General features: G+C 52.6%; 1 protein-coding gene across 1 annotated transcript; it reads right to left on the reverse strand.

Annotated features, from left to right (window-relative positions):
* Window positions 1-5,371: 5,371 nt before the first annotated feature.
* LOC119958843 (transmembrane protein 151B-like) lies at window positions 5,372-11,981 on the reverse strand. Its single transcript, XM_038787347.1, has 2 exons — window positions 11,949-11,981; window positions 5,372-8,441 (listed from the first exon to the last, which is right to left on the reverse strand). The coding sequence occupies exons 1-2, from the start codon at window positions 11,979-11,981 to the stop codon at window positions 7,080-7,082; spliced, it is 1,395 nt and encodes a 464-aa protein (XP_038643275.1). The 3' UTR covers window positions 5,372-7,079.
* Between the last annotated feature and the right edge of the window lie 347 nt (window positions 11,982-12,328).

Consider the following 12,328-nt stretch of genomic DNA (forward strand, 5'->3'; position numbering starts at 1 on the left):
TGCACATCTTTGGACTGTGGGAGGAAACCGGAGCACCCGGAGGAAACCCACGCAGACACGGGGGGGGGGGGGAGAACGTGCAGACTCCACACAGTCACCCATTGAGGATGGGGATATTTGTGGAGCCTCCTCCTCCGGTGAGCTGTTTAATTGTCCGACACCAATCACGGCTGGACGTGGCCGGACTAACAGAGCTGAGATTTGATCCGATAGTTATGGGATCGGTCAGCTCTGTCTATTACTTGCTGCTTATGCTGTTTGACACACAAGTAGTTCCTGTATTGTAGCTTCACCAGGTCGACACCTCATTGTTCGGTCTGCCTGATGTTTCTCCCAGCAAGCTCTCCTGCACCCTTCATTGAACCAGGGTTGGTCCCCTGGCTGGGTGGTAAGGGTAGAGTGGGGGATATGCTGGGCCATGAGGTTACAGATTGTGGTTGGATACAATTCTGCTGCTGCTGACGGCCCACAGCGCCTCACGGATGCCCAGGCCTGAGTTGCTCGATCTGTACGCAGTCTATCCCATTTAGCACGGTGGTAATGCCACACTACACGATGGAGGGTATCCTCGATGTGAAGACGGGACTTTGTCTCCACAAGGATTGTGCGGTGGTCACTTCTACCGATACGGTCATGGGCAGATACTCTGCGGCAGACAGGTTGGTGAGGATGAGGTCTCGTATGTTTTTCCCTCTTGTTGGTTCCCTCACCACCTGCTGCGGTCCCAGTCCAGCAGCTACATCCTTTAGGACAAAAGAACAAAGAAAAGTACAGCACAGGAACAGGCCCTTCGGCCCTCCAAGCCCGTGCCGACCATGCTGCCCGTCTAAACTAAAATCTTCTACACTTCCGGGGTCCGTATCCCTCTATTCCCATCCTATTCATGTATTTGTCAAGATGCCCCTTAAACGTCACTATCGCCCCTGCTTCCACCATCTCCTCCGGCAGCGAGTTCCAGGCACCCACTACCCTCTGCGTAAAAAACTTACCTCGTACATCTCCTCTAAACCTTGCCCCTCGCACCTTAAACCTGTGCCCCTTAGTAATTGACCCCTCTACCCTGGGTTAAAAGTCTCTGACCATCCACTCTGTCTATGCCCCTCATAATTTTGTAGACTTCTATCAGGTCGCCCCTCAACCTCCAGTGAGAACAAACCGAGTTTATTCAACCGCTCCTCATAGCTAATGCCCTCCATACCAGGCAACATCCTGGTAAATCTCTTCTGCACCCTCTCTAAAGCCTCCACATCCTTCTGGTAGTGTGGCGACCAGAATTGAACACTATACTCCAAGTGTGGCCTAACTAAGGTTCTATACAGCTGCAACATGACTTGCCAATTCTTATACTCAATGCCCCGGCCAATGAAGGCAAGCATGCCGTCTGCCTTCTCGACTACCTTCTCCACCTGTGTTGCCCCTTTCAGTGACCTGTGGACCTGTACACATAGGACCTGGCCAGCTCGGTCTGTAGTCCCCACCCAGAGCCTATTCTCTGTTCTTGCCAACCTCAAGTGCTCCCTCCAAATGGAGTTCAACATGGAGGAGTACTGACTCATCAACTGAGGAAGGGGGGGGGGGGGGGGGGCGGGAGCTCAACACCTGGAACGCGTGGGCCGTCTTATGAGGAAATGTCGGAGCTTTGAAGGGGGGGGGGGGGGGGGCAACTCGATTGAAGTTTGGAGAGATTCTCGTTGGGCTTGGAGGTCAAAGGTTATCGGGGAGGTGGGTCGGTGGGGAACGTGGAACACAACACAAATCAGCCATGATCTTATCGAATGGCGGAATGGGCTCGAGGGGCCGAATGGACTCCTGCAGCTCAATTTTTCATACGTTCCGACTCCGAGGGCAACTACCTCCCGATTGTATACCAGCCTGATGCCATCTCCCGTGGGACAGCAACTGGGTAAGGGAGAGACGTTGACAAGAGTCTGGGATGGTGTCTCAGAATGTTTCCAGGCTCAAATGATATTTCTACCCTCCGTCGCAAAGTGTTTTAATCAACTTTCCCGTGGAATAATCTTTTCTAGTCGACACACTCGCCTCAGGAGCGAAAGAGAAAACATTGAGAAGGCGTGGACTAACAATGAACATTCGCGCCACACAAATGCCAGGCAATGACCATCTCCAACAAAGGGGAGACCTAATCATCACCCCTTGACATTCAATGGCGTTCCCATCACTGAATCCCCCACTATCAACATCCTGGGGGTTACCACTGATCAGAAACTGAACTGGACCCAGCCACATTAATACTGTGGCTACCAGGGCAGGTCAGAGGCTGGGAATCCTGCGGAGAGTAACTCACCTCCTGACCCCCTCCCAAAGCCTGTCCACCATCTACAAGGCACAAGTCAGGAGTGTGAGGGACTCTCCACTCGCCTGGATGAGCGCGGCTCCCAGCAACACTCGAGAAGCTCGACACCATCCAGGACAAAGCAGCCCCGCTCGATCGACACGCTAACCACAAACATTCACTCCCTCCACCCCACCGACGCACAGCGGCAGCCGTGTGCACCGTCTACAAGACGCCCCACAGCCACTCGCTCCTTCGACAGCACCTTCCAAACCCGCCACCTCTACCGTCTAGAAGGACGAGGGCAGCAGCAGACGCACGGGGAACACCCCCGCCTGCAAGTTCCCCCCCCCCCCCCCCCCCCCCCCCCTCCGAGCCGCTCGCCATCCCGACTCGGAAATATATCGGCCGTTCCTTCACTGTGGCTGGGGTCAGAATCATAGATCACAGAATTTACAGTGCAGAAGGAGGCCATTCGGCCCATCGTGTCTGCACCGGCTCTTGGAAAGAGCACCCTACCCAAGCCCACACCCCCTCCCTATCCCCATAACCCAGTAACCCCACCCAACACTAAGGGCAATTTTGGACACTAAGGGGCAATTTAGCGCGGCCAACCCACCTAACCCGCACATCTTTGGACTGTGGGAGGAAACCGGAGCACCCGGAGGAAACCCACGCAGACACGGGGAGGACGTGCAGACTCCGCACAGACAGCGACCCGAGCCGGGAATCGAACCTGGGACCCTGGAGCTGTGAAGCAACTGTGCTAACCACTGTGCGACCGTGCTGCCCTGGGAACTCCCTCCCTAACCGCACTGTGGGTGTACCTACACCACACGGGGACTGATGACGGCTCACCCACCACCTTCCCGAAGGGACAATTAGGGATGGGCAACGACGCCAATGTCCGTGAAAGAACGTCGTTTATAAACGGGAGTCAAATGAAGTGAGTGGGATGTGGAATTGGCCGCGTTCTCTTTATGATAAGTTACTAACACAGTCCCAGATGTCCCAAATGAAAAAAAAAATTCAATAGTCTCCAGACAGTGAAACATATGTTGTGCTTTAACAGTAGGCCATTCAGATGGGGAAACTGCGTAAATAGCGTCTTCTTTATCCCTCGCACGTCACTGCATGGAACAAGGCCGAGGCAAGTCAGACATCTCCAAATATTTACGATTTATTTCAACATGATCGAAGCCACAGTTCCTGTGTCTACAGTGGAGTTAAAATGGCTGTCCGTTGTGAAAGTCCTCGTGGATCCGGGGGGCTTTCAGCTCGAGTTCCACGGAGGAGGGCCCAGCGTGGGACTCGGGGAAGTCGCAAACCGCAGCACAGGAAACCCATCCCAATATCCGTGCCTCCAGTCCTGAACATAGCAATGGAGCACTTAGAAAACCCACAACCTGATTAGGCAGACTAACCATGGATTTATGAAAAATGGATCACATTTGACCAATCTGTTGGAATCTCTCCCAAGGACGTGTGCCAGCAGTGAAGGTAGAGGGGAACCAGTGGATGTGGTGTTCTTGGATTGATCAATATAGAAATACTATTTGACCAATCTATTAACAGTTATTTTTAGGGTATAACCAGCATGGTAGATAGAGGGGGACTAGTGGATGTACTGTTTAACAATAATCTTTTTTATTGTCACAAGTAGGATTACATTAACACTGCAATGTAGTTCATGTGAAAATCCCCTCGTCGCCACATTCCGGCGCCTGTTCGGGTACACAGAGGGAGAATTCAGAATGTCCAATTCACCCAACAAACTCGTCTTTCGGAACTTGTGGGAGGAAACCGGAGCGCCCGGAGGAAACCCACGCAGACACGGGGGGGAGAACGTGCAGACTCCGCACAGACAGTGACCCGAGCCGGGAATCGAACCTGGGACCCTGGCGCTGTGAAGCAACAGTGCTAAACACTGTGCTGCCTAGTCGATACAAATTTATCATGGGCAATCGTGTTTGATCAATCTATTAACAGTTCTTTCGTAAGCAGTGTAGATAGAGGGGAACCAGTGGATGTGCTGGCCTTCGATTAGCCGATATGGATTCATGAAGGGAAATGGTGATTGACCGATCTATTAAGTTCTTTTCAAAGCAGATAGAGGAGGACCAGTGGATGCGATGTTCTTGGCTTGGGCAATACGGATTTCCACCGTGCTGCCCGTCAATATGGATTTATGAAGGGAAATGGTGTTTGACCAATCTATTAACAGTTCTTTTTAAAGCAGTGTAGATAGAGGGGGACCAGTGGATGTGGGGGTTCTTGGATTTTCCAAAAGAGAAGTATTTGAGAAGGTACCACGCAAGAGGAAGATGACACAAAACTCGGCCTGGTGGGGTTGGTGCGGTGTGGGTGGGGGGGGGGGGGGGGGGGGGGGGGGCTCGTGTCAGCACTGATTGAGGACTGGTTAACGGACAGAAAACCGGGCCAGGAATTTCCGGCTCCATCACCCCGGGCCGGCCAAATGCCTATCGCCTCTCGGCAGGGCTGGGGGATTTCCACGTCGACTAATTCAAGGGCAGCACATCGCCAGGTTCCCCTCTAGCTGCACTGCTGGTTACACCCTCAAAACAATACTCTGACAGGTAGGTCGAACACCGCTTCCCTTTCGTAAATCCACGCTGAATACCACAGGGAGGAAATATGCGGCAGACGGAGAACAACGTGGGCAAGCGTGAGGTTGTTTCATTCTGTTTGGAAGAGTACAAAAGCCGAGTAAAGTTGGCGGAGTGACTGGGTTGCTGCGGGCACTCAAAGTGACTTGGGCATCGCTAATTATTGGGCGGGTACACTACACAAATAGGACACAAATCAGGTGATCCTTTATTACGATGGGATTGGAGCAGAAGGCCAAAAAATACCTACTACACTTATATCGGGCCTTGTTGGGGCCTCACTTGAGAGTACAGTGCGCTGGGGTGGCACGGTGGCACAGTGGTTAGCACGGCTGCCTCACGGCGCCGAGGACCCAGGTTCGACCCCAGCCCCGGGTCACTATCCGTGAGGAGTTTGCACGTTCTCCCCGTGTCTGCGTGGGTCTTACCCCCACAATCCGAAGATGTGCAGGGTAGGTGGATTGGCCAGGCTAAATTGCCTCTTAATTGGAAAAAAAAAGAATTGGGTGCTCTAAATTTTTTTTTTTTTAAAAAGGAGAGTATAGTGTGCAGTTTTGGTCCTCTAACGTGATGGAAGATTTAATTGCCTTACGGGAGTGTAATGGCCAATTTCTGGGATGGAAGGCCTGAAGGTGGGGGGGAGGCATGGGGGAGCGCTCCTCCAGGGAATATTGAGCAAACTAGGCTTACTTTACCGTAGAAGAATGGGAGGTGTTGTTATTGAAATGCATGAAAATAAATGAAATTCCAAGTGGGTCTAACAGGGTGGACACTAAGAGATTGATTCCCCTGGTCAGGGGATCGGAAACACAGTTTTGGCGGGGTGGGGGGGGGGGGGGATGTACACAACCTCAGGATAAGGTGTCGGCCATTTTGGGACTGAGATGAGGAGACATTTCTTCACTCGGGGAAGGAGTCGGCCTTTTTGGGACTGAGATGAGGAGGAATCTCTTCACTCGGGGAAGGATTCGGCCATTTTGGGACTGAGATGAGGAGGAATCTCTTCACTCGGGGAAGGATTCGGCCATTTTGGGACTGAGAGGAGGAGGAATTTCTTCACTCGGGGAAGGATTCGGCCATTTTGGGAAGGAGATGAGGAGGAATTTCTTCACTCGGGGAAGGAGTCGGCCATTTTGGGACTGAGAGGAGGAGGAATTTCTTCACTCGGGGAAGGATTCGGCCATTTTGGGACTGAGAGGAGGAGGAATCTCTTCACTCGGGGAAGGATTCGGCCATTTTGGGAAGGAGATGAGGAGGAATTTCTTCACTCGGGGAAGGTGTCGGCCATTTTGAAAATGGGATGAAGAGAAATTTCTTCACTCGGGGAAGGAGTCAGCCATTTTGGGACTGAGATGAGGAGGAATTTCTTCACTCGGGGAAGGAGTCGGCCATTGTGGGACTGAAATGAGGCAGAATGTCTTCACTCAAAAGGGTTTGTGAATCTTTGGAAATTCTCCACCCTAGAGGATTGTGGGTGCTCCATCGTTGAGTATATTTAAGGCTGTGGGCTAGACAGATTTCTTTTGGTCTCTCGGGGGATTAAGGGATATGGGGAGCGGACGGGAAAATGGGGGCTGAAGCCCAAGATCGGCCATGATCGTATTGACTGGCGAGGCAGGCCCGACAGGCCGACTCCCTACTCCTATCTCTTGTGGCCTTCTGCACTCGAGGGGGATACAAGCCCAATCTGTGCGACCCGTCCTCGCAACTTTGACCCATTCATCCCCGAGGGCGAGTCTGCGGCGCCTCCCCTCCGACAGCCAATCCGTCCTCCCTGATGTGGCCGGTGTTCCGACAGAGCTGGCGTGTCCGACATTCAGGAATATTTTCTCCTGCACCCGCTGTCTCCCGTGGAGCTCCCCCTCTCTCTCTCTGGGTCCCGTTCTTCAATCGAATACTCGTCATGTTGGAGTGAGAGTGAACGTGAGGGATGGGATGGCCCTTGTGTGACGGACAATCAGTCGGTGCTTTTTGTTTTTTTCCAAGTTACTTTTTGGGTGAGTTTTCCCCGCCCACCCCCCCCCGCCCAGGTTGTCCTCTGGTGAGATTTAAATTGGCGAGGGGTGGAAAGGGGCAGTGGTGGTGTTGGTGGTGGTGGGAGGGGGCCTCAGGCGGCTCAACTGCCATCAGTCAAAGACTTCCAGCCTGGAGGTGAAAGTTCACAGCAGAGTGTCCGGCCCAGTCCCGTCCTGTTGCCGGGGCCGGTGCCCTCGGCAACCGCTGCCCGCGTGCACGATCAGCCGCGGGAAGTAGATGGCGTCCTGGTAGGAGGGGGGCTCCTCCGCCGAGAGGCCGCCCCCGCCCCCGAAGCGTCCACTCAGGCTGCGGAAGAGGTAGGCCCGGCCGGTGCCCTGCAGCCGGCCCAGCGAGAAGCGGCTGCGGCTGAAAGGCAGGCGGGCGGCGGGCTCGCGGGAGGGCAGCGAGGAGCTGCTGACCGTCCGCCGGCAGCGCTGGCACTGCTGCAGGTAGGCGGTGGCGGCGGTGGAGGAGGAGGAGAGCTCCATTAGCATGGCCTCCGAGTAGCTGGGCACCAGCTGCTGGTTGGAGCGGATGTGCCACTCCAGCTCGGTCATGTCGATGGTGTTGACCCGGGAAATGCGGCGCCCGTACGGGCCGCCCTCCTCGGGGGTCAGCAGCAGCCCCTCGTCCAGGCCGAAGAGCTTCTCCACGTGATAGTGGACGTAGGCCGTGCGATACTCGGCCAGAACCCGCAGCGGCCACGAGAGCACCAGGAAGGAGAGGGTCCAGAAGATGTAGCGGGAGACGTACCAGGGCGGGTTCTTGGGGTCCGAGAAGGCCACCATGTGCTCTTTGAAGTCAACGTTCTTCAAGTGCATCCCCTCACGGGCTTCCATATAATCGTCCAGGCCCTCGTTCTCGCTGAAGAAGCGCGCCCGCTGGGTCAGGTAGGCGGTCTCCGACTCAGCGTTGGCGAAGCTGAAGCACTTGGTGAAGCGGAGCTTGGTGGCTGTGTACTCGCTGAGGCCCAGCAACTCCTTGGAGATGTCCCTCACCCCGTGCTGGGAGTAGTCAAACTCCGACTCCGAGAGGTGCGTGTTGACCCGCTCGTGGTAGACCTGCGTGGTGGTGTAGGCGTCGCCGTTGCGATAGCGGGTCACCTGGCGGGTCCTCCGGATGTAGTGGTAGCTGATGGCCTTCCACCAGATGCAGGGGGTGGCCTGCTGGAGGCGCTGGATGCGCTCGTACACGCTGTTGACGTCCACCTTGTGTTGCGTCTCGTTCTTGGTATAGCAGTGCCAACATTCCACCAGGTACACCACGTAGAGCATCATGAGGAAGGCCAGGGGGATGTACACGTAGCCGCTGGAGCAGGGGCTCTCATGGTAGATCATCGACTCGCCGCCGTACGGCTTGTTGAAGGCCAGCCGGGTCACCTTGGACAGGTGGCACCAGGTCACCACTCCGAAGCAGCCATACATCAGGAGGGTCAGGACCAGACATTTCCAGTGGGACTCTCGGCACAGCGAACCGCTCAGGGACTGCTTCAGGGGCCGCTGCTGCTTTGGGTGCAGGGTCGGGAGGCGGTGGAGAGAAAAGCAGAAAATAGTTTAGTTACAACGTTACCCTTTTCCAGCACTCATTGTCTACAATCAATCAGATAGAGCCGATTACTCGCGGTTACTGGTGAAAGCCAGGAAATGTTGGGGACATTTAGAGGTCAATTGCTACAGTACAGGTGGAACACACATACTTTGAGGACATTTAGAGATTAATTGCTACAATAGAGGTATGACGCACATACTGGCGGACAATTAGAGGTCAATTGCTACAAGAGAGGTATAACGCACATACTTTGAGGACATTTAGAAATCAATTGCTACAATAGATGTACAATGCACATACTTTGAGGACATGTAGAGGTCAATTTCTACAATAGAGGTGTAACGCAAATATTTTGAGGGCATTTAGAGGTCAATTGCTACAATAGAGGTACAACGAACATACTTTGAGGACATGTAGAGGTCAATTTCTACAATAGAGGTGTAACGCAAATATTTTGAGGGCGTTTAGAGGTCAATTGCTACAATAGAGGTATAACACACATACTTTGAGGACATTTAAAAATCAGTTGCTACAATAGAGGTATGACGCACATACTTGAGGACATTTAGAGATCAATTGCTACAATAGAGGTATAACGCACATACTTTGAGGACATTTAGAGATCAATTGCGACAATAGAGGTATAACGCACATACTTTGAGGACATTTAGAGATCAATTGCTACAATAGAGGTATAACGCACATACTTTGAGGACATTTAGAGGTCAATTGCTACAATAGAGGTACAACGAGCATACATTGAGGACATTTAGAGGTCAATTACTGCAACAGAGGTGGGAAGTAACGCCCATTTTGGGAGGACAATTAGGAGTCCCTTGTTGCTACTGAGGTGTGATGCCCAACTTTGGGGATATTTAGAGGTCAATTGCTTCCACTGAGGTGTAACATACATATGAAGAGGGCAATTAGGGGTCAATGTCCTTACTGGGGCACAGCGCACATCTTGGAGGGCATTTAGAGATCAATCGCTGCTGCTGAGGTGAAATGCACATTTTTAAAAAGGACAATTAGAAGTCAATTGTTGTTACTGAGGTCTAACACACATCTTTTGAGGTCAATTACCGACTAATTTCTGCTGCAAAAGAACATCCTTGGTTCAGTTTGAGGCTAATTACTATTACAAAGGAAGTCAAGGAACTGTCTGAGGACAGTTAGAGTCTAATAGTTATTAAGAGGGAAATTTGAATCCAACATGGCGGCTGATTCTAAATCCCAAACAGCTCCCTCAGAGAACATAGAACATGGTTTAACCGACTGTTTTTTGAAATGACATGGCAGAATTATAATTGAAGGCAGGAAGGTGCGTATACCAACACATTAATCTATGGTTGATGCATTGTTTAATAACCCTCCTCTGACATTTCTCAGTTGCTCAGTGATGACATGGTTGATGGGTGGAAATAGTTAACATGTGATATATACGTCACACAAGGACAGAGTCACAGAGAGAGACAGATACCATTACACAGTTATGGAAAGGTTTCAAAATCTACATCAGTACAAGACTATGGGGAGAGAGTGGGGCAGTGGGATGAATAGTTTGGGATTGATACAGGGCTATGGGGAGAGAGTGGGGCAGTGGGATTAGTTTGGGATTGATACTGGGCTATGGGGAGAGAGCGGGGCAGTGGGATTAGTTTGGGGATTGATACAGGGCTATGGGGAGAGAGCGGGGCAGTGGGATTAGTTTGGGGATTGATACAGGGCTATGGGGAGAGAGTGAGGCAGTGGGATTAGTTTGGGATTGATACTGGGCTATGGGGAGAGAGTGGGGCAGTGGGATTAGTTTGGGATTGATACAGGGCTATGGGGAGAGAGCGGGGCAGTGGGATTAGTTTGCGATTGATACAGGGCTGTGGGGAGAGAGTGGGGCAGTGGGATTAGTTTGGGATTGATACAGGGCTATGGGGGAGAGTGGGGCAGTGGGATTAATTTGGGATTGATACAGGGCGATGGGGAGAGAGTGAGGCAGTGGGATTAGTTTGGGATTGATACAGGGCTATGGGGAAAGAGAGGGGCAGCGGGATTAGTTTGGGATTGCTACAGGGCGATGGGGAGAGAGTGAGGCAGTGGGATTAGTTTGGGATTGATACAGGGCTATGGGGAGAGAGTGGGGCAGTGGGATTAGTTTGGGATTGATACAGGGCTATGGGGAGAGAGTGGGACAGTGGGATTAGTTTGGGGATTGACACAGGGCTATGGGGAGAGAGCGGGGCAGTGGGATTAGTTTGGGATTGATACAGGGCTATGGGGAGAGAGTGGGACAGTGGGATTGGTACAAGGCTATGGGGAGAGAGCAGAGTCACAGGATTTGCAATCACCAAAACAAGCGATGGAGACACGAGAAGTCCGTTCATGCAGCGAGCAGTGAGAGACAGGAATGCGCCTCCTGAGGGAGTGTGGTTGAGACAGGTCTAACCAAGCCTTTCAAAAGGGAAATAGACTGTTATCTGAAAAGGGGGAGACTGCGCGGGGTTGTGGGGACACGGTGGGGGAGCGACACTCGGCAAGCTGCTCACTCGAGGGGTTGGCACAGACAGAGAGGGCCGAATGGCCTCATTCTGTCCTGGAAGAACGTTGCGATTCTGTAGCTATTCCTGTCAGTAACGGCACGTCTCTGTTTTATACACTGCCCCACCGTTTTGTGGAGCTCAGGACCATCAGTGACGTGGACAGAGAGAGATGGATTCGGTTCGTCCTCGCCGTCACGGCAACTGAAATCACTGTGTTATCAGTCAGCAGCTATGACTGCCTTTCACAGCCTGACTTCATGTGTCATTAAAAATTCATCGCTCTAAAAATAGCCGCCCGTCTGCCAACTTGTGGCCCCTCTTCCCAGCGCCCGCAGAGCGAGCTGCCTCCTGCTATGCCAGCTCGGAAAACTGCCTACAACACCCGGGGGGGGGGGGGGGGGGGGGGGGGGGTGGGTTAGAAGAAATAAGTAAAAGATTTATGGCCCAGTGTTGGCGGAACCTCAAGCTGCCCAGCAACGCAACGCAAGAGGCCCAAGCGCCGTGCACCGCTGCACGTGCCCGAACGTATTGCCGCTGACCCGCCATTAGCCTCTTGGAAATGGAAGCTCGTCCTCAACCGGCCTTTTGTGTTTCAAGGTGGGGGCTGGGTTTTTATTTGTCGGTTGCATTCATTACCCATCAAACCAACTGCAGAGAGTTAGGGCTAGTACTTCACAGCGTAAGGAACCCTTGCAGCGCCACGATCGTTGTTAAACCAACACTCCGATCCAGAAAGCGCGCAATTAAAAAAGTGTGGGGTCTCATTCCTTCAGGGTTGTGAATTGTTGGAGATTGCTTTTTAAAACAATTTTATTTTTGGAAAATTAACATTCTCCCTCTTAATCAGATCTCTCTTTTTTTCTCTTTCTCCACCCCCACCTCCCCCCCCCCCCCCCCAACCCCCCTCACCAACCCCTATTTGACTCTCACCCAATCTCCTTCTCCACCACTGCCCTGGGTCATTTCAGTTCTTTAATCTCACCGGGCAAGGATCGCCCCTCATTCCAGTAGAATCATAGAATTTACAGTGCAGAAAGAAGCCATTCAGCCCATCGAGTCTGCGCCAGTCCTTTGGAAAGACATCAGCCCACACCCCACCCTATCCCCGTAACACCACCCAACTTTTTTGGGGCAATTTAGCGTGGCCAATCCACCCTAACCCGCACATCTTTGGACTGTGGGAGGAAACCGGAGCACCCGGAGGAAACCCACGCAGACACGGGGGGAGAACGTGCAGACTCCGCACAGACAGTGACCCAAGCCGGGAATCGAACCTGGGACCCTGGCGCTGGGAAACAACCATGCTAACC

The sequence above is a fragment of the Scyliorhinus canicula genome, chromosome 31 (assembly GCF_902713615.1).
Source record: "Scyliorhinus canicula chromosome 31, sScyCan1.1, whole genome shotgun sequence".
Classification (NCBI taxonomy): Eukaryota; Metazoa; Chordata; class Chondrichthyes; order Carcharhiniformes; family Scyliorhinidae; genus Scyliorhinus; species Scyliorhinus canicula.